The 26,083-nt window shown below is 40.6% G+C and overlaps 1 protein-coding gene across 7 annotated transcripts in view; it reads left to right on the top strand.

The window, feature by feature from the left end:
• The window catches only part of SLC8A3 (solute carrier family 8 member A3), a 240,828-nt gene extending 217,227 nt beyond the window's left edge, over nt 1-23,601 (top strand). For 2 of the 7 annotated variants that reach the window (XM_043986164.1, XM_043986163.1), the window contains exons 4-8: nt 11,779-11,796; nt 16,452-16,576; nt 17,297-17,396; nt 20,523-20,798; nt 22,623-23,601. In XM_043986164.1, the coding sequence (XP_043842099.1) occupies nt 11,779-11,796; nt 16,452-16,576; nt 17,297-17,396; nt 20,523-20,798; nt 22,623-22,999 (896 nt within the window). In that variant the 3' untranslated portion in view covers nt 23,000-23,601. Of the gene's footprint in view, nt 1-685; nt 790-11,778; nt 11,797-16,451; nt 16,577-17,296; nt 17,397-20,522; nt 20,799-22,622 lie in introns of all 7 variants that reach the window. The other 5 variants (XM_043986168.1, XM_043986166.1, XM_043986170.1 and 2 more) reach the window with 5 other exon arrangements.
• Nucleotides 23,602-26,083: the final 2,482 nt, after the last annotated feature.

Genomic DNA, 26,083 nt, shown 5'->3' with positions numbered 1-26,083 from the left:
TGCAATTGTCAAAGAGCATCTTTGACATATCTTTTGTCCCAGCAAAGCTCTGAAACAGAAAAAAACAACATTAGTATACAATCAGCCATCTTAGAGTCAGAGACAGTATAGAATTACTTCTCTCTTCCTCTCTCTTTCTCCAGCTTTCCATTTCCTTTATGTTTAGATCTTTCATGAAAGATGGGTATTAGGCTCATGGGAGGTAAATTATCGCCTTGGCTATATTGCCCAATCTTGGCTGACAGTCAGCTGAGAGGGTACCATCGATACCATGTGATGCCAGATGGAATGTGTGTGGCAGGGAGATACCTCCCACTAACCATCAGCAGGGACTAAATCTCCCTGTCTTCTCCGAACCCCTTTCCTCCCTTTCCCGTCCTGTCATTCCTGCTTCCTCCAATTCCTTTCCCCACTCACCTGTAAGAATTACAACTGAGATGCTAAGAAAAACAGAGACCAATGATGATGATGATGATTTTTAGAATGACAATCAGAAAGCCCCAAACCTACAAAAAGCCAAAACCACCACCACCACCACCAACAAAAACCACCATAGTCCTGTCAATGGCCGTGGCAGGATGGGGCTGCATGTGATAACAGCAGTGGGTACTATATTGCAGAATGCACTCCAGGAGACCAGCCAACCAACCCACTATACACACTGTCTCTCTTGTTGTCCCTACAGGAAAACCGTAAGGGTTAAAATAGTAGATGAGGAGGAATACGAAAGGCAAGAGAATTTCTTCATTGCCCTTGGTGAACCGAAATGGATGGAACGTGGAATATCAGGTGTGAGATTCTTAAAAAAGAAAGAAAGACATTTTTTAAAGATGAAAAATTGAAAGACAAAAAAGCAAATGAAGTAGCTCTATTTTCTCCCCCTTTTCTTCCCTTCTCCTCCTTCCTCTTTTAGACCAATGGACTTTTTTTCTTCTTTACTTGTCCTGTATTCTCGCTCTCACCCTGTTTCGGTATCATCTCTGCCTTTGTAGCCTTAGCTTATTTCCAGTCCTCCTTTTCCACCTTCTGTGCAGCTGCAGCAGTCCCAATTTATGATTAATCCCCCTCCCCCTTTAGTTTTCTTTCCTTTGTGTTTCTGATGATGCATTATTCCCTCCCTTCCCCCACTCCTCAATCTCTTCTCAAGTGAACTCCTTGGTGGGTGGGGAAGAGAAGGAAAAAAAAGGGATGCTATGCATGTCTGTCCTCCCTCCCTCCCCACCCCCTCACCCACTAGCCTGGATTGAATGCTGCTCTTGAGTTCTTTGGAAGTAGGTCTGAGCTGGGTTGGGGGTGGGGGTGGGAGAGGGAAGGAATAACCCAGCTCTCTGGGTTTGTTATGAGGATGCTTTGATGGGTTTTATTTTTTTGCTGCATTCCACCCCCTCAATTGAGTGCTCAGCAGGCTGACCACATGTTCCCTCTTCCTTGGACTGAGGTAAGTGTGCCTGCTTGCCTCTGCTTCATAGATGACCAAACAAGGCAAAGAATAGAGATGCTACCTGCTTGAGGCCATGAAAAGAAGGTAGCTAGGAATCTAGAATTCCCAGCTGCCTCTGCTCAGCTTTGTGTCCAACTACCTTAATACTTACTGTTCATTTGGGGGATAAATCAGTATCCCCTTGTCTCACAACCCTCCCAACATAATACAAGATCCAGATGTGACAAACATGGAAATATTGGTTGGATCTCCTAGCAAGGTCTAATGGAAACTGGAGTTGGCCCAGCTTTTCTTAAAGTTGGCCCATTTTCCAGATGGAAAGGAAGATATGGGCATTGTAACCTTTTAATTCTGCCTTTGCTTGTGGACCAGGCAAATGGAGATGGCTTTCAGGTACTTCTGGTTTCCATACTCCTTCCTCTACCACCCCAAGTAAAGTGATCTCTTCTTCCAAGTCAGGGCAGCTTGGAAATGGGATTTTTTTTGCTCCTGAGCAGTGAACCAAGGTCAAGTAGTACTCCTGCCCCAATGGCACCAAGAATATAAGACTAAATGTTGAATATGAGGAGAACTGCTTTTGTGAAAGGCAGGGGGACTATTGGAGACCATTGCTTTGGAAATCTGGGGAGATCAAAGTGATAAGGAGTACACAAACTCCAATACAGTGGGTATGGTTTCATTTTGGTAATAGTCCAAGTAGGTCCAGGCACCTGCTTATGCTCTTCTCCAAGCAATATTTGATGGTGGGGTAACAGGAAATATGTTCCCAGTCACAATTCCCCTAGAATAATAGAGTAATATCGATAATGAATGGTCCCTTTCTCTTTCCAAAAGATTCAAGGAAGAATGTGAGAAATCCTACAACTGGAATTTCAGAGGCCTACCTGCAGACCCTTGTTTCAGGACTGTCAGTGCCTTGCATTCAGATCTCATGGTCCTAATGCTCTGCTTTTTCTAAGGTGACCATAATCTCACTTTGTGAGCCAAAGTCTTTATCTCCCTAGCCAGCATCCATTTACAATTCTGCCCTTCCCCATCCCTATCACTTGAGCTATTGTTCTTAACTTGACCTAACATTCCCACTGGAGAGAAGAAACACTAAAGAATGGAGAAATCTTCATTTCCATTGCCCAAGACTGTACCTTTCTTTTGAAGTCTCTCACCAGTAGTCTGAGGATACTGCCCTAGCCAGCTTTTCCCCTTGGGTACTTTACTCCAGCATTGTCATGGAAACACCATGGTTACCAGAAGGACTAATGCTCCCCTCTCCCAACCTCCAGAATGGAAGTTTATGTTGAGATCTAGTACATCTTCAGCCCTAAGGCCCTTGGAAGCTGCTTCCCTCTACTTTCACAGTCAAAATTGCATAGGTAAAAATGAAAATGTCTCAACAATTCTCATCAGACATTTGGCAGGAAGATGGTGATGAGGTCTGGCAATAGCTTAAAGTGGAAAGAAGCAAGGATGTGTTTTACCATTCTTTCCCTTCATCAGATCAACCAGTCCTTTTTTTCCATTCTACCTTCCCTCTCCACCTCAATAACAGCAAGGGGGTCAGCAATCTGAGTCAAACTTACCATGATAAGACCTTCCAAAGAGAAAGTAAACATTTCTTTTTAGCATCTTTCCTCCTGGTAAACAGCTTTAATCCCAGGAGGCAAGTGCCTTGTAGTGGTTAATTTAGTTAGAGGAGTTAAGATGGAAAAGTGTCAGCAGAATTCTGATACAAGGATAGACCCACCGGATCTTGCTGTGGGACAGTGACCAGGGTATTACAATGGCAGAGGAAAGGAAAAATCCATTTTCATGATGATTAGGTTCAAAGTGTTTTTTTTACTTTCTATTCTGTTGTTTTATGGCTTGGTTTCTGGTTTCTTAGGTTTCTTCTAGTGATTTTCTATAAGAGCAGAAGTAAAAGGTAGATGAGCCTCCTTTTGTTCAGCCTCAATAGCAAATTAACCAGCAAATTCTAATCTCCAGAGTTCTCTGCTTTTCTAAAAGGCAACAACACGAGTATTTTTCATTAGGGGGGTGTGTGTGCATGTGTTTGAAGCAAGCGTTATCAAGTATTTAAAATGGTGCAGTTGGATTAGCTTTAAATGTCCCCCCCTTTTCTTCCATGTAGCCAAAATTACAATTCCATTTATGGCAAGAAACTGGATTGGTAACAGAAGACCCTAGGCTGAGAGGACAGAACAGATTTCTAAAGTAGGATTAAAAGCTCTGGATGAGCTGCTAGGATGGGGAGGGGGGAGGAACAAGGTAGAAGGAACACAGCTGTCCCAGAGGAGGAGAGGATTGTTTGGCAGAAGTCAGGAGCAATATCAGAAATCTAAGGATTGGAATTCTGCAAGGCATGCCTAATATTCATCATCAGAATTGTGAGAATAGAGAAGCATCTGGGGTGAGGGTGGGGAGAGGGAGGAAGACGCTATAACACAGTAGAAAGATCATTGGGTTTAGACTTAGAAGACCTGGGTCAAAAATCTCATTTTTGCTCCTCATAAGCATGTGAACTTGGGTCATTCACTGAATATCTCCAGCCTTCATCTGCAAAATGAAGGGAGTAGACCAGATCATCTTTAAAGGTCCCTTCCCTGTTAGAATCCTGTGAGAGATAAGAGCTGATGAGATGAGCCTTACCTAGCTCTTCATAAATTATACTTATCTCTATATGGTGCCACCAATATTTATTTTCATACACACTCAAAGAACAATTGTGGTGGAAGTGTAGTATTTCAGGGGATAGGCACTTGTTTATTCTTTAGGTATCCCATGAAGTAGAGACTACTGATCTCACTTATGCCATTTCTGTAGTTCATTACAGTCATTTGTGGGGGTTTAGAGATTTCTATAGGAAGAAGCAGACTGGCCAATGATGTTAAAAATATTAAGCCTTTGTTTGACCTTTGACTCACCTAAAGGAAGGTCAGGTGGATCAGTGGATAGTGCTCGGTGATTCAGTGTCAGGAAGACCTGAATCTTTCCTCAGACACTTACTAGCTTATGTGACTCTGAACAAGACACTTCATGCTCAGACATAGTTCCTCATCTGTGAAATGGGGATATTAATAGTATGTACCTCACAGGGTTGTTGTGAAGATCAAGTAAGATAACAACCTAAAGAACTTTACAAAACTTAGAAATATTATACAAATGATAGTTATTATTATTATTGTTATTGTTATTGCTACTGTTATTGTTATTATTACCAACTGGGGGGCATGAAGAAGAGGGTATAAAGTGCAGTTGCTATACAGATGAGGCTGCAACCAGCTCTGCAGAGTAGCAGGACATGTCTGTGGTTCAGCCTTCAGAAAAGGGGCATTTGAGTCATAGTTTGGTTGTCTTCAGGGAAGAAGGACATCAGTGATGTAGGAGGAAGCTGCCTTCCTGGCCTGGTACCCAGGCTATGCCTGGCTCTTTGCACTCCTATTTTTATGTGGGATTATGGGAATGCCTGTGTTATCCCATATGATAGGGCTGCTCTAAGATACAGATAAGGACCAGGGGTTTTATAGGGAAGGGAGGCATCTCATTCAGGCTCCTCCAATTTTCTATACCTGTTATCACAGGTAAGAAGGTGCCAAGGACTCCAAATATGAGAATTCTAGAAAGAAGAAAACTAAAGGTACCAGGCAGGAGGAGGGTCAGCTTCCCTCACCCTCTTTTGAAGTTGAAACAACTTGTCCCAAGGAAGGCAAGGCTAAGAAATCCAGAGGTTTTATTTTTGGACTACAACACAAGGGCTTCTGATATCCTTTCCCACTCTTTCATATTTCCCTTAGTCCTATCATAGTCCTGGGGAACAGAAGTTCAGATGCCTTAACAGGACTTTTTTTCTGGTGGGGCAATGAGGGTTAAGTGACTGGCCCAAGGTCACACAGCTAGTAAATGTTAAGTGTCTGAAGACAGACTTAAATTCAGGTCCTCCTGAATCCAGGGCCTGTGGCACCTAGATGCCCCAACAGGACTTTCAAACATGGAAAGGGAATGCAAGAAACATCTTGGCAGAAATATTTTCCCCAGGTTCATGGGGAGCATCATCTGAATACCTCCCATGAAAAACAATTTGAAAACCTCATGTGGCCTCCCCCTCCTCCTATGCTTCCCCTCAGCTCCAGCTATCCACTGTAGAAGGATAGACAGCAGAGAAGAGGAAGCCCAAGAAGAGATGCTTAGGATGACCCAAAACAGGAAGCTGGAAAATGACTGACATTCTTTTTTTTTTTTTTTTTTTAGTGAGGCAATTGGGGTTAAGTGACTTGCCCAAGGTCACACAGCTAGTAAGTGTTAGTGTCTGAGGCTGGATTTGAACTCAGGCACTCCTGACTCCAGGGCCAGTGCTCTATCCACTGCGCCACCTAGCTGCCCCCAAATGACTGACATTCTAAGGGCAAAACAAAACGTCCTGTCCATGCAGAGGTCCTTAGGGGGTAACAGAAAGGCAAAGTGCTCATGTTTTTTGGCATGGCCCACCACATGAAGCTGGGAGCTGAGTGAGTAGAGGTCATGGGATGAGCCTGTCCAAATCTTTCTCTGAGCTGTGTCTGAGTCAGTGTTATCAATCTCTATTTTCATGTCTATGTGCTTCATTCCAATTCGAGTCAACAAACACTGATTGAGTACCTATTCTATTCCAGCCTTAAATTTATGATCCTCTGAGCTTATGTGTAAATATCATGCATTGTATTGGAAATAGAAAGACAAAAATGTGATAGCCCAGGCCTCAAAGGGCTTCCATTCTATCAAAAGGGGACACAAGATGAATAAAAATAAGTGACCCATAAGGTAGGGTCAAAGGTTAAGGAGAGATCTGACAATAAGCTCTGGGCACAGCTAAGAAGATGAAGAAATAATAACTTCAGGGAAATGTACAGATCAGGAAAAGCTTCATGGAAAAGGTGATTCCTGAGCTGAGCCCTGAAGGAAGATAAAGATTGTAAAATGTGTAAATGAGGAGAGAGTACATTTCAGAGGAGAGAGTACATTTCAGAGGAATAGGGGATGGCTTATGCAAATGAAGGAAGATGGCAGGTGACACGTTTGTGCAAAAAGAAATGGTCCAGTTTGTCTGGAATAATAGACATTACCTCCTTCGAATGCAGTGAAAATAAATTTGCAACAGGTTTGTGGAAGGTCTCAAATGCTTGGTCAAGGAGTTTCTGTTTTGGCCAATGGGAGCAGGGAGCTGTTGAAGGTTTTTGAGGAGGGAATCAACAAGATCAGACCTGTGATTTAGGAATTTTAATTTGACAATTGTGTAAAGGCCAGAGGATGGCTTATGGGTTCTCCTCAGAGAATTGGTTTTAGTGTGTTACAAAAACGAACAAAACATCATTCATTGGTTGGGGTAGTTTGTCATTTTGTAGTGCTTATAATGAACATGAATGGGAAGATTATCATTAGGATAATTTCACCTTTATTTATCAGCAACTATTTATTGTACAGGATGAAAGGATATGGAAATTTTATGAAGAAAGGGAAGTTTAAACAGGTCACTTTTATAGTATTTAATTTTATTTTTTCCAATTACATATACATTAATAAAGAACTACAAACAATGAAAAGAGCTTGACACCCCTTTATTTAAAAAATATATTAATAGCATTTTATTTTTCCAGTTACATGTAAAGATAATTTTCAACATTCATTTTTGTAAGATTTTGAATTCCAAATTTTTTCCCCTCCCTTCCTTCCCTCTCCCCTCCCCAAGACAGCAAGAAATCTGATATAGGTTATACAGTACAATCATGTTGAACATATTTCCATATTAGCCATGTTATGAAAGAATAATCAGAACAAAAGAAAAAAAAACACAAGAAAGAAGAAACAATAGAACAACAACAAAAAAGTGAAAGTCATATGTTTCAATCTACATTCAGATTCCACAGTTCTTTTTCTGGATGTGGAGGGCATTTTCCATCATGAGTCTTGTGGAATTGTCTTGGATCATTTCATTGCTGAGAGTAGCTAATTCTATCACAGTTGATCATCATACAATATTTCTGTTACCGTATCCAATGTTCTGGTTCTGCTAACTTCATTCAGCATCAGTTCATGTAAGTCTTTCCAGGTTTTTCTGAAATCCAGACTGGTCACTTCTTATAAGATCACTTCTTATAAGATACCTTCTCAGGTCTTTGTATGGCATCTCAGGATTCCATGGACATCCTGTCCTTGAGGCCTTAGATTGTGGTACAACCTCACTGGGAATTCCCTTTAGAATTTTCCTTGAATGTTGAGGTGGGGTCAAGTTCTTATGTTAAAGCCCTCTGCAGAAACTACCATTGGTCAAGGTCCTTATTTCAATAAACACATCTTTTTTTTTTTTTTAATGGGTCTCCCTATCTCACCTGATCTGGAAATATTGTGGCCACTCATAGGCCCAGACTCAATACTGATCAGCAAAGAAGTTCAGAGGTTGTAGGATCACATATTTTAAGGCTAGAAGGGACTTTAGAGGGCATCTTGCTCAACCCCCTCAATATGCAGATGAGGAAACTGAGGTATAAAGAGGTTAAGTGACATGTCTAGGGTCACACAAGTGATGAGAGAGCACAGGATTAGGGATTTGTACTTTTGATAAATTATGTGATGGCAAATATATTGTCTACCATGGGATTTCACTTGCAAAAAAAATGACTGTTCCTTGCCAATACACTCATTGTTTCAATTCCCTTGAAGCATGTGTAAATGATCTCATAAAATTATATAGATGGGAAAGTAGACATATAAATCAATAGATATTGATAGTCTCTCAGTTACCTTAAAATTTTTGGTATTAATGACATTTATGATATTTTCTATGCCTTTGGTGTCTTCTTTACCTTCAGTAACCTTGTCTATTGATTGCTCAATACTCTCCCAACTGATCCAGTACAGGCTTTATATATATATATATATATATATATATACTTTGTCTAATCCAGGTGATTTTCCCATCTTTCTTCTCTTTGATGCCATTTCTAATTCTTCTCTAAGTACATCTGGGGTTGTGATGTTAATGTCCATGTGTGGTGAATCTACTGTCCCCAATGCTGAAAAGAATTTGTTAGAAAAAACTTTGCAGCTTTTCCTCATTTTTTAACTTCCATTTTCACCCTTAAATGCCTTCAGGGTGACTTTGTTGAGTCTATGACCAAGCTTTCTTTAAACTAGTTTTACCTTCTAATAATTTTCTCCATTTTATGAAGTAGTACTGCTTATAATCTTTCATCATCCTTCTCTGTAAGATTGTACTAATGAGTTTATATTCTAAATGAGTATTGTCTTTGGTTGGCACTTCTCTCTGCTTAGAAATGAGTGCTTTCTGAATAAGGTATTAAAATATTCTTTTGATCTTGTTTTAGCAATTGATTTACACTGGTTAAACTTAGGTATGAAATTACTATAGATTATATCTATACCCTTTCTTCCATCCATAATCCATTTTATAACATTTTATAACAGTTATAAATAACTGTTTGAATAAGTTAGTATGACATTTGTTTGAAAAAGTTAAGATTAAATTGTTTCAATTGCCACATATTTTTCTAATTTTTATTCTTGTGGTTTTGTACCAGTTTTGATCTTTGTCCTTGTAAGTTGGTGGTCTGCCTATACTCAAACAGCTGAATCAAGAATGATTACCACATCAGTAATGGGTCATTTTCAATGTATTGAAATAAGACGTGTTATGTTATTCATTGTTCATTATGTTTAGCACCTACCTACTATTTTCCAAAAGTATGAATGATGCAGGGAAATAAGGTTTCCATGTCATCTAAAAATCTTTTCCCCCTCTCATCACCTTCATCTATTCTTTTTTTTTTTTTTTTTTAGTGAGGCAATTGGGGTTAAGTGACTTGCCCAGGGTCACACAGCTAGTAAGTGTTAAATGTCTGAGGCCGGATTTGAACTCAGGTCCTCCTGACTCCAGGGCCGGTGCTCTATCCACTGCGCCACCTAGCTGCCCCACCTTCATCTATTCTTACTTGTGACTTGAAGTCACAAAGTTTTGGTGTGTATTTTGATTTAATTTGGCAGGTCTAATCAAGTTCTTCCTAGATTGATGAAATTCCCTTTCTTGGATAGTATGTTACTTACCAATTGTTGGATAAGGATCTAACATTTAGTGTATCAACAGCCAAGTTAAAATGTATAGACTTCCTAAAACCTGCATAATTCTCAGAACCCCTTGTTCTTTTCCCCAATATCCTACCACGATTACTGCAGAAGCAAGAGGGCTGCCTAGTACTTTGAACCATGTTTCATGGGTTTTCCTTGATGATTAGTCTTGATTCCTCATAAAGCAGATTCATTCTGTTGCCAAAATCATACATAAAGTCTTTGCAGCAGAGTAGAATCTGCCAGAACTTAATTTGCTTGCATGGCCTTTGACAACACAAAGTCACCTCTGTGCCATGATGAGGCATCAAGCTTGAAATCTGCGGAGGCTACTACAGTGTTTTTCCTGATTGTTTATGGAAGAAATTCATTCCTCCTCTTCTTTCCTGGAACACTCAGAATGGGCAAAGAATTCTTCCCTCAGCATAGCAGGATCATAACTATTGGTCAATGTACCTTTGGTGTTGCTCACAGATGTTCGTGGATTCCCTAGCATCGGCCTGCAGAGAGGGTAGCCTCCCAGAGTTCAGTATCATGAAGGGTCAGTTCTACCTGGATGTCTCTGACCTACTTAGCAGCTGCTGAGCAGCATGACTCAGATTTATTGAGACAACTTTCAGAGCTTAGTGAAATTCCAGTCAGCTATGATCTTGGGGTACTACAATTTTGATCTTGATTACTGCTCTTGAGGTCTACTTCCTTCTAAAAGGAAAGTTACACATAAAAGGTTAGGGCCACTGGCCCCACCTGAATGTTTTCTAGAGGGGCCATATCTGTCAAATCTGACCATACTTAAAGTATTATGGTTAGTCATTTCCATGGGAGGGTGACTGACTAGCTGAGAGTTTGGACTCAGTCAATGAACTGAAAGAGACAGCTTCTGTTTTTTTTCCTTGCAGGCTCTTTTTTCCAGAAGCAAAATCACATGTAATTTTGGTGACATTGCTCAATAAATTTTAGTCAGAAGACCTGAGTTCCATTCCTAGGGACTTTCATTCTAATATAATTCATAAATCTCTGTTTTCCAATAACTCACATCAGCAAAATAGCATAGACTACTTCTGTCCATCCCAGAGGCCCTTTAGAAAGAGTGCTTTGAATTCCTTAAAGTGAATGCTATAGAAGTAAAGCATCAAGCTACAATGTGTTCTATACCCCCCAAAATTGGTTGGTTCTGGGTCTGGAAACACAACAAGGGTTTTGTCTGAAAAGAACTTACAATCTAGTTGCAGGGACAATTGTTTCAGTTGTTCAGTCACTTTTCAGTTCTGTCTGACTCTTCATGACCCGTTGTGGGGTTTTCTTGGCAAAGATAATAGAATAGTTTGCCATTTACTTCTCCAACTCATTTTATAGATGAGGAAAGTAAGGCAAACAAGCTTAAGTGACTTGCCCAGGGTCACACAGCTAGTAAGTATCTGAGGCCAGATTTGTATTCAAGAAGATGAGTCTTCCTGACTCCAGGCCTGGCACTCTATCCATTGAGTCACCTAGCTGCCTGAAGCTATTATTTCTACATTAACAGAACAAATAAAAGATAGTATATACTATATGTGCAGTGCCTTGCACCTTCTCTTTCTCCTTTCTGGACAGAAGGCTGTTCGACACAACAGCTAGGAGGCTATTTGTAACTATTTAGATCCAATGTACAACTTGAGAGGCTATCCTGCCCTGGAGCAGGATGTTCGCCCCATGGGATGAGGCATAGAACCAATGAATCCTCCATTTTCCCAAGCTAGAATATACGATCACCATTAGGGTTCATGTCTCTGATCATACCCACTACTGATGGTAAGCCCAGCACAATTCCCTTTGGTTTTTGATGATTGCTTTGTCCTCCCTCTTTTCAGTTCTGTTGAACTCAAGCCATTATGTCTCATGTGACCAACCCTCTCTCTTCTCCTAGCCTGAGCCTTTCTCTAGCCTTCACTCAGCCCTGGTCTCCTTTCCATTCCCAGAGCTACTGGGAATAAAAGAAGAGAGAATTTGCAATTCAAGGGTCCCCAGTGGACACCCCTCTTAACAACTTCATTTGTATCCTACTGCTTCTGCACAGGCTGATATATGGCTGCAGAGTTCTCACCTACTAACAGCACTGCTCTCCTTATTCACTGCTCTCCTTACTCTGGCACCTTTGGAAAAAAACACCCTTGAAAATGTTTCCATGTGGGACATTAACTCTCTTCCATTTTCTCTCTTTTTCTTATATGGTTTTCATTTACAAACAGCACTCCTGTTGTCTCCAGGTAAGAGGTTTGTTTTTCCTCTTCTTTCTTCCTGTCAGTTGTCAGATGGCTTCTGCCCTTTGCCCTTTGGGTTAGTGGGAACTAAGGTTTGGCAATTAGCTTGGTGATGTTAAGGATATTTAACTCCAGCAAGTTCTTCAAAGGCTCGGGGCCTCATTTCACTAATTTTACACAGTCTTGAATCAGAGGTAATGTCCCTAGCATCATTTTACATGGATTTATAAGGTAAGGGAAAGGAACATTGCCACTGTTTCCAAATATATGAAGGGCTTTTCATATGAAAGATGGGAGGGGGAGCAGCTAGGTGGTGAAGTGGATAAAGCACTAGCCCTGGATTCAGGAGGACCCGAGTTCAAATCCAGTCTCAGACACTTGATACTTACTAGCTGTGTGACCCTGGGCAAATCACTTAATCCTCATTGCCTTGCCAAAAAAAAAAAAGATGGATTAGCTGTATTCTGTATGCAAAAAGATAAGAAAAGTGGGGCCAATGGCTGGAGGTTAGAGAAAGGCAGATCCAGCTCAAGATCAGGAAGAATTTACTGATGGAGTTATCTGATAATGACATGGCCTGCCTTATGAGGGAAGAAGTTGCTCTTCATTAAGTGTTCAAGCAGAGTTTGGATGACCACTTGTCAGGAATGTTTCAGAAAGGATTCATGAAAAAAAAAGGGGTTGGATTTGATGACTTCTGAGATCCCTTCCATATGTAAAATTCTTTGAGCCTATTATTTAGCTGGTCCCTTATGACTCTTGAATGGGAAATGAACAATATGAACAAGACTGCTCCCTAGTCTTGATTCACCTGATATTTCAATTAGGCAATGGGAGAACAAGATTGCCCCTAAGAACAGGCTCTTGAAGAGGAATTTTGGGGATATCTTTTTGTTTTAAAAGCTCTAGGAACCTTGGTGGGGGCGGGGGAACCTTCAAACTGTCAGCCAGAATGGGAAAAGTCAGTTATACAATAATTGGGGAACTTTATCGATGCTAGATCTTTGCTATCTCATTAATTCAATTCAATTTAATTCAACAAAGTTATTAAGCAATTACTATGTACAAGACCTTTTGCTTGGTGCTGAGACCCAAGCTGCTAGAATGTTTGGAAGTGTCATCATTTACTTTCATACCCAGCTATACCAAGAAATGTGTAAGTAAACACAAAGAAATATTTGAAGCTTTTCTCCTGGCTGGCAATACAGATGTTGGAATGCCCTGATGAAAGTAGTCAAATTGATTTCATACAGATTCTGAAATAAATTTTGGGCTTGGAATATGTGATCCGTTCCTGAGTCTGGGGTATGCTTCCTGTGTGAGTGAGATCCCACTATGAAATATTAATCAAATTCAAGGCAAAAAGTTAGCATTGCCTTTTCCCCCCTGAGGATTAGAGAGGAGTTGCAGCTAATAGCTCAGTGCAGAAAGGGTCATGGTAACAGAAAATGTGGTCTTATAAGAAGATGTTTTATTGCCTCTTAAGAAAATGTCATATATATATCTCTAGACCTTTTGGTAAAGAACCATCTGAAGTCATGTGGGGGACAAAGATCTTCTTCCTACCACGTGTTATATTATTTTTCAGTAGCTGAAGCCACCCTTCAAACTTAATGCTGGGTTGTCCATGTGGATCACACAGTTATTTTAGTGAGTTTCTTTTTTAATGGTGTAGATAAACCCATCTGTATTTCTTTGAAAGGAAGAAAGGAAAAAAAGAGGTAGAAAAGGAAAAGAAGGGAGAAGACTGGCAAGATGACAAGAAAAGAGAAGAAATAAATTTGGTTCCAGAAGCTTTATATTTACTTGTCCCACTTTTCCCTTTTCTCTGATAATTTTCATGGTTTAATTCTGTCACATGGAGTTCTACCAAAATCTTCAACCATTTTCACTAATTAAAATTGTTTTCTTTTCAGGGTTTCAGATTAGGGGAAAAGGCTTTTTCTCCAAAACTTCTTAACTTCCTACTCTTACCCCACCCTCCCTGGATGTCAACTTTGATCTGCCTATAAGCTCAAATTAGATGCAGGAATGCATTTTCATGGGCTTCTGAATTTGGGAATCTGTCATTTGGGAGCATGACTTAAGTTCACTGGGTAGCCTCAAGCTTTCTTTGAAACTATTTTTATAGGGTGGGCAACTTCTGCCAATGGAGTAATGGAAATTAACCCTTTCTATGCCTATACTGTCTAAGCAAGTCCTGGGAACATTCTGAGATCCAGGGATTGTCTGTGTCTACTTTTCCCATATAAAGGAGCTTTTGAGTCATCACTCATAACCTCATCTGCTTTAAGTTTGACAAACTATTCTCTCTTCAAATGCTCTTCAAGCCTCATTTTATCTTTCCTACATCCTCTTAAATTCTCCTTCCTAGTCTTTAAAATTTGATAAATATTGCTTATACAACAAGCAGAATGTCCAGTTCATCAGCAGTCCCTACTTTCCCTTGAGTCATGAGCGATTCTGGTAACATAATAGTGCATAATGGTGGCCAGAATAATTGTTTCCTGGCTCAGTTTTCTCTCAAGAAATCCTAGTTGAGGTTTGAATTCAATGGGAGGAACAAAAAATGGGTGTTGTGGATGAGACTTAGGCTCAGCATCCATAATACTTTGGAGACATGTACATCAGCAAATATTTGTCAGGATTTAATATTATGAAGCTTTTTTAAGGTGTTATAGATTATGCAAGGTACAAGGTTCTAGATAGAGATTCAGAAACAGACACAGAAATTTATGTAGATAGCTGAGTAACAAACTTGATTGCCATCACAGAGAAGTGGATAGGTCAATAAGTAAATCAATATTCTGCCAGATACTGTACTAGATTGGCAGATAGACAAAGACTTACAGAGGTACAATGTCATGTCACTAGGGAACTCATTATATTGTCATAAGGAGCTGTATGGCCCATGTACAGATATGACCTAGGGGAAAGTAGCACAGTCTCTGCTAGACAGAGTATAACCCTTCTTTTGTGAGACATCCAATAAAACACACACACACACACACACACACACACACACACACACACAGAATTCATGCTCTGATTTCTGAGGAATCAGATGGAGTGGCCCTAAGAGCCTAAGGGGACTCTTCAATTACTTCCTAAAGGAGAAGCAGGTAGCTAATTTGCACCCACAGGTTTACTTATACTCTAGCTATAGTGTATTGTTGTCTAAAAGAATTAGCTATTGAGATGCTCAGATGATGGAGGCCAGAGGAAATCAAAGCATTTGGATATTGTCAATTCACCTGGAAATTCAAGGAGACAATTTCTCAAAAAAAAAAAGTGTCCCGATTCTTTTTTGGGAATAATCAAAGTTTGGTTGCGTTTTAAACCTAGTAAGGAAAGACAGCACCATGGACAGTTCTGAGACTGCTTGGTATTAATGCTCCAGACTCTCTATGGAAGATTTTTTTTTTTTAATCAGTTTTTCAGATTCCCTCATTGGCTATTTACCATCTCTGATGTTGGGAGAATCCCTCAGTGCTTCAGTGGATTACTCATTTTTGATCCTTTTAATAGTTCCCCAGACTAACATGAGTTGAAGTTAGTTTTCTTCCCTCTCACACCAATTCATCAAGCTGTAGAGAAAGGAAAGGCCTTATGACATCTCTCTACCCTGAGACTATCCAAAACATAAGAATCCCCAGGGAAATTCAGCATGTGGTGTGGAAGTAATTAAGGTGCCAAATGAAAGAATTAATTGTATGAGCACATGTGGAACTGGATAGGTCTAAGTTAAAATAAGCTCTGGAAGGAATAAGCTGCCAAACACTTCTTATTCTTTAAGACAGAAGATATATCTGTCTGCATATTGAAGCTGTCTTAAAAGGGACTTGGCAGCATAATTAGGAAGAGGCTCTAACTGTTTCAACCCATGAAAGCTTCTACTGGCCACAGAGTCAGGATGCTACACATCACAGAGGGATCTCTCGAAGGAAGCAAAGAGACTGATTGGAGTTGAACAATCAGAATTGTTTTAAGAAAATTTTGCTTAGTTCCCAGGGAGTTAGTTTTAGGCATCACTAGATGAAAACCCAGGAAGTTTTTGGGATATTTTCCAAATTCCTTATTGTGAGAATGGCATTCACGTAAAGGCTGCTATTCCTGGAAGCAGCCTCCTTTATTGGCACCATCCCAATTCTGAAGTGTGGTAAACAGCTGTTTATGTAACACGGCAGGCATTTCTCCTGGGTCCAGTCTTCTTTACTTTCCACCCAGGATTATGCCATGAAGTTATTTTTTAGCCATTCAACAGTTGCACTTTTTCCGCATGCAAGATGACAGAATATGCATGTCAGTGGAGGGGAGGCTAGAGGCATCCTTGTCTAAAAATTAGGAGCCATGATGACTTGGGGGTAGATGTTGGGCAAGGATTTGGGATGTATGTCTGATCCTGTCAGTAATTTGCTGAATGACTTGGGGATGTGATTCAATTCCTTGATGAATTTCCCATATGCAAAATAGAGACAGTAATCCCTCTGGAAATTAGTGGGATATCTATAAAATGCCTGGGTCATCTTGATAAAAGTGCTAAGTAATTGAAGGTGTTAATATGCATGGGAACTGTATGTTCTCTTATGTTCTTTCCCTATTGAAATGTGGACTTCTGGGGAAAGCATCCTGAAGTTTGGTTTTATTTTGTTTTGTTGCAGATGTGACTGACAGGAAGCTATCCATGGAGGAGGAGGAAGCCAAGAGGATAGCAGAGATGGGAAAGCCAGTATTGGGCGAGCACCCCAAATTAGAAGTAATCATTGAAGAATCCTATGAATTCAAGGTCAGGACATCAGTGAGATCGTATTGGGAGTGTGCTGGGATGGGAAGCAAGAGGCTTGGGGTTTAGGTCTAATTCCACCAGTAAATGGCTGTGTAACAGGGGAAGATAATTTAAATTGTGCTGTGTCTTAATGTTTGAGTCTGGAAAAAGGGTATAACTGCTACAAGGGGAAATTATTAGGACAAATTAAAGAAATTAGCAGAAAGGCGTCCTTAAAATGCTACTTATTTAACATTTGTAGCCACTGGCAAGTCTCTTCACCTCCCTAGGCCTCAGTTTCCTTTTCTTCACACTGAAGAAGGTAATTTTTGCAGTCCCTTTCATTGCTAAATCCTGTGCTACTAGAATCTTACAACCAGAAGATCTCTAAGTTCTTGGCCTTTAAGTTCTAAATCCCATTTCATCATAATCATTATTATAATTTCATTTTTAAAGCTCAGGTGGTATAAACTCCTTGCAAAAGAATGTTATTGTGACTATTGTTATTTCTGGGGAAAATGTGAGGAAAGAAAAAAACAGAGAGAGAAGGATCCTTTGACACATTTCAGACCTCAGCCTTTGCAAATCTATTTGTAATTTCCCCATTCTCCAACAATGAGCCTTTCTCTCATCTTGCTCCCCTGCCCCCACCTCTCCCACCCCATCCCAAATAACATGGAATTCTTCGGTGGGCCTTGAGAATTTTGACCTTATGGCTTCAGGTTTCTGTTTCTTTGACAGAGTACAGTGGACAAATTAATCAAGAAGACAAACCTGGCCCTGGTTGTGGGGACACATTCCTGGCGTGATCAGTTCATGGAGGCCATCACTGTCAGTGCAGGTGAGAAGGGTTAGAGTTACGGATGCTGAGGAGGTTGAGCAATACTGGTGAGAAACTGGTGGGACAGAAGAAGCATTGGTCCATGAATTGAGAGAAGATGGCGATTCCCATTTCTTTTTTTTAATTTAAATCATAAAAGTATTTTATTATTTTCCAGTTACATGTAAAGATAATTTTTGACATTTGTTTTCATAAGATTTTGTGTTCTAAATTTTTCTCCTTCCTTCTCTTCCCTCCCTCATCCCCAAGACAGAAAGCAATCTGATATAGGTTATAAATGTACAATCACATTAAACATATTTCTGTGTTAGTCATGCTGTGAAAAAAGAATCAGAACAAAAGGGAAAACCTCAAAAAACAAAAACAAAAGTAGAACTGGTATCGTTCAATCTGTATTCAGCGTCCATAGTTCTTTTTTCTGGATGTGGAGAATGTTTTCCAGGAGATTCCTATTTTTTTGTTGTTTTTTTGTTTTTGTTTTTGTTTTTTTTGCGAGAAAATTGGGGTTAAGTGACTTGCCTAGGGTCACACAGCTAGTAAGTGTCAAGTGTATGAGGCCAGATTTGAACTCAGGTCCTCCTGACTCCAGGGCTGGTATTCTATCCACTGCGCCACCTAGCTGCCCCTGGAGATTCCTATTTTTGAGGATACCTGTACTCCAGGATTCATTATCCTATTGCCAAATCTGCAGGTGATTGGTAAACTCCATACAGTCACACTGCTTTCTATATATTGGTTTCCCCTTTCAGTAAAAAGTGAGGCAACAACATTTCTTTGCTTATTTGCCTCTGAAGTTTCAGAATTAATAAAATCATGGGGATGCTTTTAAAAAAATCGTTTATAACTTTTGTTTTTATATCACCTTTACTTCAGAATATATCCCTTCCCCCTCCTACCTAGCAAACCATCCCTCATAATAAATAATTTTAAAAGAGAAGAAAAGCAATTCATCAAAACAAACCAACATATCAACCAATTTTGACAGCATATATAGTGATATAATTCTCCACCTGTGTATTTCTTCAACTCTTCTCTGAGGTCAAGCTTGGTTATAAGGTGCTTTTAACTCCTTAAGATGACATTCTCGGGGTAGCTAGGTGGCGCAGCGGATAGAGCACCGGACCTGGATTCAGGAGTACCTGAGTTCAAATCTGGCCTCAGACAGTTAACACTTACTAGCTGTGTGACCCTGGGCAAGTCACTTAACCCCAATTGCCTCACTAAAAAAAAAAAAAAAAAAGAAGACATTCTCCTGTCACAACCGAAAGCTGGATGTTTTGCTTTTTTTCTGTTGGCCCAGGTCCAAATGACTACCTTTAGTGTTATCCCATGGTATTGCTGTAGACCACAACTCACAAATACTACCATAAGGTAGAAAACAAGAACTCTCTCTCTCTCTCTCTCTCTCTCTCTCTCTCTCTCTCTCTCTCTCTCTCTCTCTGTCTCCCTTTCCATATCAGTAAAGCAGAAGTATGTTTGCCTCTCAGCAAATGGTAAATAGAGAGTTGCTGACTATCCATGATTGCTTTCAAAATTCTTCATTGCCATAGCAACTCACAAGGTCATATCCCACAGGTCCCAGTGTCAGAGTAAACTTATAGCCCTGGAGAGAAGACTTGCTGCCGACCCACTTTCCAGCATCAGTGGTTAAGGATTCATCCTTTCCTTCTGTTACCCTCTGATCACTACTTTAGTCCCTTGATAAAAAGAGGCCAAAGGGGAAGGAAAATAGAGGAGTAATGCATTTCTTGGTGTTTAAAGGAACTCTTGGAAAAAACCAACAAATCAGCATTGAATTGCAGACTATAAGAGCTGGGAGGAACTTTGAAGGTCTATTCCAATCCCTTCTTCTTACAAATAGGGAAACTGAGGCCCAGAAAGATGATATGATTTTCTAAAACTCAGAGTGCAGAAAAAAGTAGAAGCCATGCTTTCTGACACTGAGCTTGGTGATTTTCTTGCCATAAGACACTGCCTATCATGAAGCTCAGACTACTCCAAGCATGCCATGCCAACATAGGGGTGAATATGTGAAATATATGGTGGTAGAGTGTATCTTTTCCTAATAGACTAGTATCCACCTGCCTGGTCTTTAGGTCTTCCAGACACTTTGACAAAAAGGTTAAGTGTAGTCAGTAGAAGAACTGGGACTTGAATCCAAGTCTTTTGACTCCAAATCCATCATGCCACCATTAATAAATTGAGGCCATTGGACTAGAGGACACATCCCTTCCATCTCTAAATCAAGAATCCTATGAATTCTTCTTCTTTAAGTGACACTGGTTATTCCCTCCTCTGAGGCTTGACGCTTCTGTTCTTTCTGACAGTCAGGAGTGATATTGGCTTTTTTTCATGGATTAGTGACTGCCCATCTATCCCAGTCCATGAAAGATCAGCTGCTTTCCTTCTTTCTCCTTCCTGGAGGACCCACTCTGGCTCAATGAAAGCTGCCAAAGCTTCTCCCATCATCTCTGCATTTTACTGATACTACTGCAATATCCCAGCCACCCACCCCCACTCCAAAAAAAAAAGAAAAGAAAAGGGGGAGGGGAGCACTGATGAGATACAGTTTCTGAGCATCTAAAACTGTCCATTCTGGGTATCTGTTAATATCTCATAAATACAGATGACCAGTTCCTGGGTTTCATGATCAGTTTGGTGTCATTTGTTTCACTACAGTAGAGAAACAAATGTAGTTCCCTCCCACACAAATTCATCTCGGCCTCTGACCTAGATTCTGTTTGAGATTGCCCAAGAGAAAGCAGTCTCAGTCTGTTGTGGAATAGAAGTAATTAAAGGGGCATTTGCTTAGGTCTACAGGACTCTCCTTCTGCTCCCTTTGGGAAAAGGTCTAAATACCAGTGCTCGCTCTCTCGCTCTCTCTAGCTCTCTCGCTCTCTCTAGCTCGCTCTCTCTCTCTCTCTCTCTCTCTCTCTCTCTCACACACACACACACACACACACACACACACACACACACACACACACACGCACACATGCACATCCTCACACACACATATGCAGAGAAATATAAACTCTCTGCTAGTTGGTTGGATTTAGAAGAAATAAAGAATAAAAAATATGAACTTCTGTATCCTTTACCTGCCCCCATTTTTCTTGCTTCCAGCAGGAGATGAGGATGAGGATGAATCAGGAGAGGAAAGGTTGCCTTCCTGCTTCGACTATGTCATGCACTTCCTCACCGTCTTCTGGAAGGTGCTATTTGCCTGTGTGCCCCCCACAGAGTACTGCCACGGCTGGGCCTGCTTTGTGGTTTCAATCCTCATCATTGGTATGCTCACTGCCATCATTGGCGACCTGGCTTCCCACTTTGGCTGCACCATTGGCCTCAAGGACTCGGTCACAGCTGTTGTTTTTGTGGCCTTTGGCACTTCCGTCCCAGGTGAGAGTGAGGGTGGCGGGGAGAGGATTCTGAGAAGATGGGGTCAATGGGGAGAAAATGCTATACTTATCCTTACTCCTCATCAAAAACAGTAATTTTAGGGATCAAGTCATTGGTTCTCAATGGCTTCCTTGATCTTATTGGTCAACAATCTCACACAATGCTTCATGGTGAGGAAAGAGCAACTCTATGCATACCATGCTCCACTCCCTTAGAATACTGCCTAAAATCACCCAAACTCAGGGCACTCTTAAGTATGAAGAGGTTGGTCCCTTGAAGACCCTTTAGGACTTAGAGCCAGAAAACCTCCTGGATGACCTTCAGCAAGTCATTTAATTCCTTCTAAACCTCAGTTTGCTAACCTATAAAATGAAGCTAATATGACATCCATCACAGTGATTGTATGAGGATCCAACAATATAATAGATGCATTGTACTTTCTGATTACAAAATGTTATTGTTATCAGTCCCCTTCCTTTACTGAGTTTGCGTACTAAGCACTACAAAAATTAATTACAGGAATCTAGGGAGGAAGGAAATAAGCATTTGGTTTTTGGTGGGGCAATGGGGGTTAAGTGTCTTGCCCAGGGTCATACAGCTAGGATGTGTCAAGTGTCTGAGGCCAGATTTGAACTCAGGTCTTCTTGAATCCAGAGCCGGTGCTTTATCCACTGCACCACCTAGCTGCCCCCTCTATTACTTCTTAAGATCTCTAGGACGTAGGTACTGTCTTTATCCTAATTTAAAAATTAATGAGGCGAGTAGCTAGATGGCGCAGTGGTTAAAGCACCGGCCCTGGATTCAGGAGTACCTGAGTTCAAATTTGACCTCAGACACTTGACACTTACTAGCCGTGTGACCCTGGGCAAGTCACTTAACCCCCATTGCCTGAAAAAAAAAATTAATGAGGCACAAGGAATATAAGATTCTTGCCCAGAATCACACAGCTAACAAGTTTCTAAGGCCAGTTTTGAACTTGGGTCTTTTATGACTCCAGTTCTAGAACTTTGTCCTCTTTATCATGGGACTGCCTATAAAATATAATGCCTCCTCTCAAAGAGCATACGCAGTCAAGGGTTTTAGACTCCTTTGTGTCTCTCAGTGACCCTGGCCTAGCTTAGTCCATCCCATGGAGCCTATAGCACCTTGAGACTTGATTTCTCATCATCTATCTTTGCTAGCTCACTAATAACTAGAGTCCAAGGGTTGCCACAGGACAGATTCCTGGAACATATTGGGGTTTTATGCAAGAGATCATCTTGTCCAATCACTGGAGAGACTCTGCAGGCCTAGGATACCCCATACTGGATAAGTGTCCCAAGTGCAGATCATCTGGTCAATCGCAGAATCATAGAGATTCATGCCCCCTCATCTTACAGATAAATAAACTGAAGCCCAGGGAACTAAACTGACTTATCTAAGGTCACGCAGCTGGTTTGTGTCAAAATCGGGACTGGGGGCTCAGGGAGACCATAATGTGTTGAAGTAGACATACGAATTTTAAAATTGGTCCCAGATTTCAAGGACTGTGATAGGATCACAGATTTGGAGAATTAAATGACCTTAGCGGTCATTTAATCCAACCCTCTCATTTTCCAGATGAGGAAATTGAAACTTAGAGATGTTGAACAACTTATCCAGAATCACATAGCTAATGATTGTGAGAGCATGGACTTGAACCCAAGTTTCCTAATTCCCAAGACATTGTTATATTCACTAGACCACATCGCCTTTTTAAGTTCAGCTCTCAGGGGTAGACCATTCTTAGGTATAAGATTTAGTTTTCCACCCCACTTATTCCAACCCATCTTTTCCCTATTCCAGACACCTTTGCCAGCAAAGCAGCTGCCATCCAGGATGTGTATGCTGATGCCTCCATTGGCAATGTCACGGGTAGCAATGCGGTTAATGTCTTCCTGGGCATTGGCCTGGCCTGGTCAGTGGCTGCCATCTACTGGGCCCTGAAAGGACAGGAATTCCACGTCTCAGCTGGCACCCTGGCCTTCTCTGTCACCCTCTTCACCATCTTTGCTTTTGTCTGCATCAGCGTTCTCCTATACCGGAGACGGCCCCACCTCGGTGGGGAATTGGGTGGCCCCCGGGGCTGCAGGCTGGCCACAACTTTGCTTTTTGTGACCCTGTGGCTACTGTACATTCTCTTTGCCACACTGGAAGCCTATTGTTATATCAAAGGGTTCTGAGCAGCCGAGGGCCAGTAGATCTGAGGAACCTCTCAGTCTTACCACCCTCCTCCAGTGACCACCAGGATGTTTGGCTGAGGAGACAAAGCACCAGACATCCATGTCATTGGGGCACCATCTTCTGCTTGAATCTCCCCCAGTCTAGGCCCTGGGACTAACAGACAACATGAAAGGTTAAAGTTGTAACCAATTGAACTGAAAGACAAAAGAAGCCACAAATTATCAAGTATTTAAATACAAGCCAACAATAGCAACAAAATCAACTTCCACCTCCTTCCTACCCACAGTTCCAGCCTTCACAGCAGAGGATCACACCCATCTTCTTGCTGCTTTTCAGCTCCATTGTATTTGGTTGCTTCTTGTTCTCAAGATCGGGATTTCTCTTGTGGGTCTCTACTGGATATCAAACACACACACACACACACACACACACACACACTGTTTTCACGTCCAGCTGACAGGTTTGGGGGTGAATCAGATCATAATCATTCAACTTGGCCTCTTTTTCTAATTTGTGTTATTATTATTGTTATTGTTGTTATTATTATTATTATTTGGTGTCAGGTTTACCTCATTGTTTATTCTCTCTTCCTCCTGACATCCACGACAAAGGTGAAATGGATCAACACTTGGCTGTTGTGTACAGAAAGAAAAGTGTGAATTTTTCAAACACAAGCAATCACTCTCCCTAAGGGATGTCCATCATGATTCTATTCCTATACCTTCCTCACCACCTAGTCTTTTATAGGACTGATATACTTAATGTGAAAAGACACATGCACAAGTGCGTGCACAAACACACATAGCCACACACACACATTTGTTGGGGGAAAATTTGAATATTAGAGCTTCAAAAAAGAAAAAAAAAACTTAAAACAAAACAAAAATCTTTGTTTCCTGCCCCTGTTGCTGCATTTTGAATACAACGTGTCTTTTGTATGTGTGTCAGTTCCTTCATGATCATGGTATTTTATGAAGAACTATTTAGATATGGATAGATTCTGGGGAAGCAATAGGAAGGTGAGGCACAAAATGGAAAAGACCTGGCAGAAGAAGGTGTTATATGTGACTTCTTGATCTACTCTGATTTGCTTTTTGAGGTAGGATGAGAGGCATGTGCATATAGCAAGTTTTTTTTAAGGGAAAACAAAAACTTACAAGTTATTTGGTGTTCTCACCATTTGGTGCTTTTGAGAAATGTCAACTTCTCCTTGGTCCTACCATGTAGAGTATCATTGTGCTAGAGTTCACCAAATTTCTTAAAGTCACATGAATTTGGATTAAAGAAACACCCCTTCCATTTGCACCTCTAATTTCTTTGTGCCTTTAAGGGCTGGACACTGAATCCTATGTAGTTCACTGATGTGGGATATGTTGGACAGGTATCTCTTAATGGGTAGTCATTGTTTTGAAATTTCATGAAGATGCTTTTTCATCTGTACCTAAGTTATCTTTCTGTGATCATAATCTTCTGAGGTACTAGTTTGGGGAGTGACAGGTTGTTGCATTGTTTAGATCTTGACATGGTTTGAGAGGTCTCTTCTTTAAAAACACACACACATAATCACCATAAAACTGCCGCAATCTTTCAGATTTCTTCATTGACATAAGTACATTTTTTAAGATTAAAAAAAAGAAAAGATAAAAAAATACCCATTTAATTCTAAACCCATTTTTAAAGAAAAAATGGGGGAAAAAGTGTTCATGTTATAAGGTCTACTGACAGTCACCATTGGAAATTTGGGGGTGGTTAAAAAAATAAAAGCTATACTCTATCTCTTTAAAAATACATGCCACTTATTCTTGTTTTTCTTACCTGCAAAAGGCCAGAATGCCATTTTGGGTCTTCTCCTCAGCCAGTATAATTGAGATGAAAATGTCATCTATGGTGAAATGTGCTTCCAATGATGCTATTCATGTCAGATTTGATTTTGAAAAAAGACAGTCTAGCACTGCAGAGGAAGCTCTAGTAGGGCCAGACTAAAATTGAAGACACTGGAGGGTAGCAGGGGTTGGAGCTACAATTCTTGCAGAAGAAAAGGGGGAAAAAAAGAAGAAAAGGGGAGGCAGGAAGCCTTTTATAATGGGACAGAATGTAGAGAGTCATGAGGACTAATCTCCAATGGGGAAAAGGGAATCTTTTCCATAACCCAAGGACATATAATTCTCTCTCCTTCACAAACACATACACACTCAAATACACTAAATTTAGTTCCAAGTTTGTATGTCCTATAGACCAGGGCTTCTTAAACTTTTTCTACTTGTGACCCCTTTTCAGCCAAGACATTTTTATGCAACCCCAGGTATATAGGTATATAAAATAGGTATACATAACCTTTTACTGTTGCCAAATTTTCTGTGACCCCCACATTCAGTTACATGATCCCCTATGGGGTCGTGACCCACAGTTTAAGAAGCTAGGCTATAGACCATGCCTATCATGGGGTTGTTATGGTCAATATCAGAAAATCACAAAGACAGTTCAAGTTAACATCTGCGATTTGCAAAGGAGATGGGATCGAGCAATCAGGGGAAAATCATCACCAAATACTTGAAAGTGGATTACTTGTGCAAGGTGGCCATGTATATTTCTTAATTCACATTTGTCAGATGCAAGCCAATAACATGGTTTAGCCAGTTGAACAGCAAAGAAGGGAGATTATGAAATCCATGTGGGTTCACTCTGCTCTTTGTGTGGATAATTATCAGGTTATCTGGATGTTCAACTCGATTCAACTCAGGATATATTGTTTGTATTTCCTGTGTGTAGAGCACCATGGAGATATCAAAAAGTGGAGTCAACAAGCATTTATTAAATGTCTACCATGTGCCAGGCACTGTGCTAAGCATTTGGGGGATACAAGGAAAGCACCCCCCTTCCCCAAAAAAAGCCCCAAATAAACAAAAACCAAACCAGATGCTGCTCTCAAATACCTCACAGTCTAATGGAGGAAACGATATGCAAACAATTATGTACAAATTTATATACATGACATGTATGACAAATTGAAGATGAATATCTGGACGGAAGGAAGGTGCTAGAAGACTGGTCGTATAGGAAGGAGCCAAGTTATGAAAGCCTTT

Source organism: Dromiciops gliroides, chromosome 2, assembly GCF_019393635.1.
Source record: "Dromiciops gliroides isolate mDroGli1 chromosome 2, mDroGli1.pri, whole genome shotgun sequence".
In the NCBI taxonomy this organism is placed as follows: Eukaryota; Metazoa; Chordata; class Mammalia; order Microbiotheria; family Microbiotheriidae; genus Dromiciops; species Dromiciops gliroides.
The sequence above is the reverse complement of the archived record's forward strand: the minus strand, read 5'-3'. Positions and strand labels throughout refer to the sequence as shown.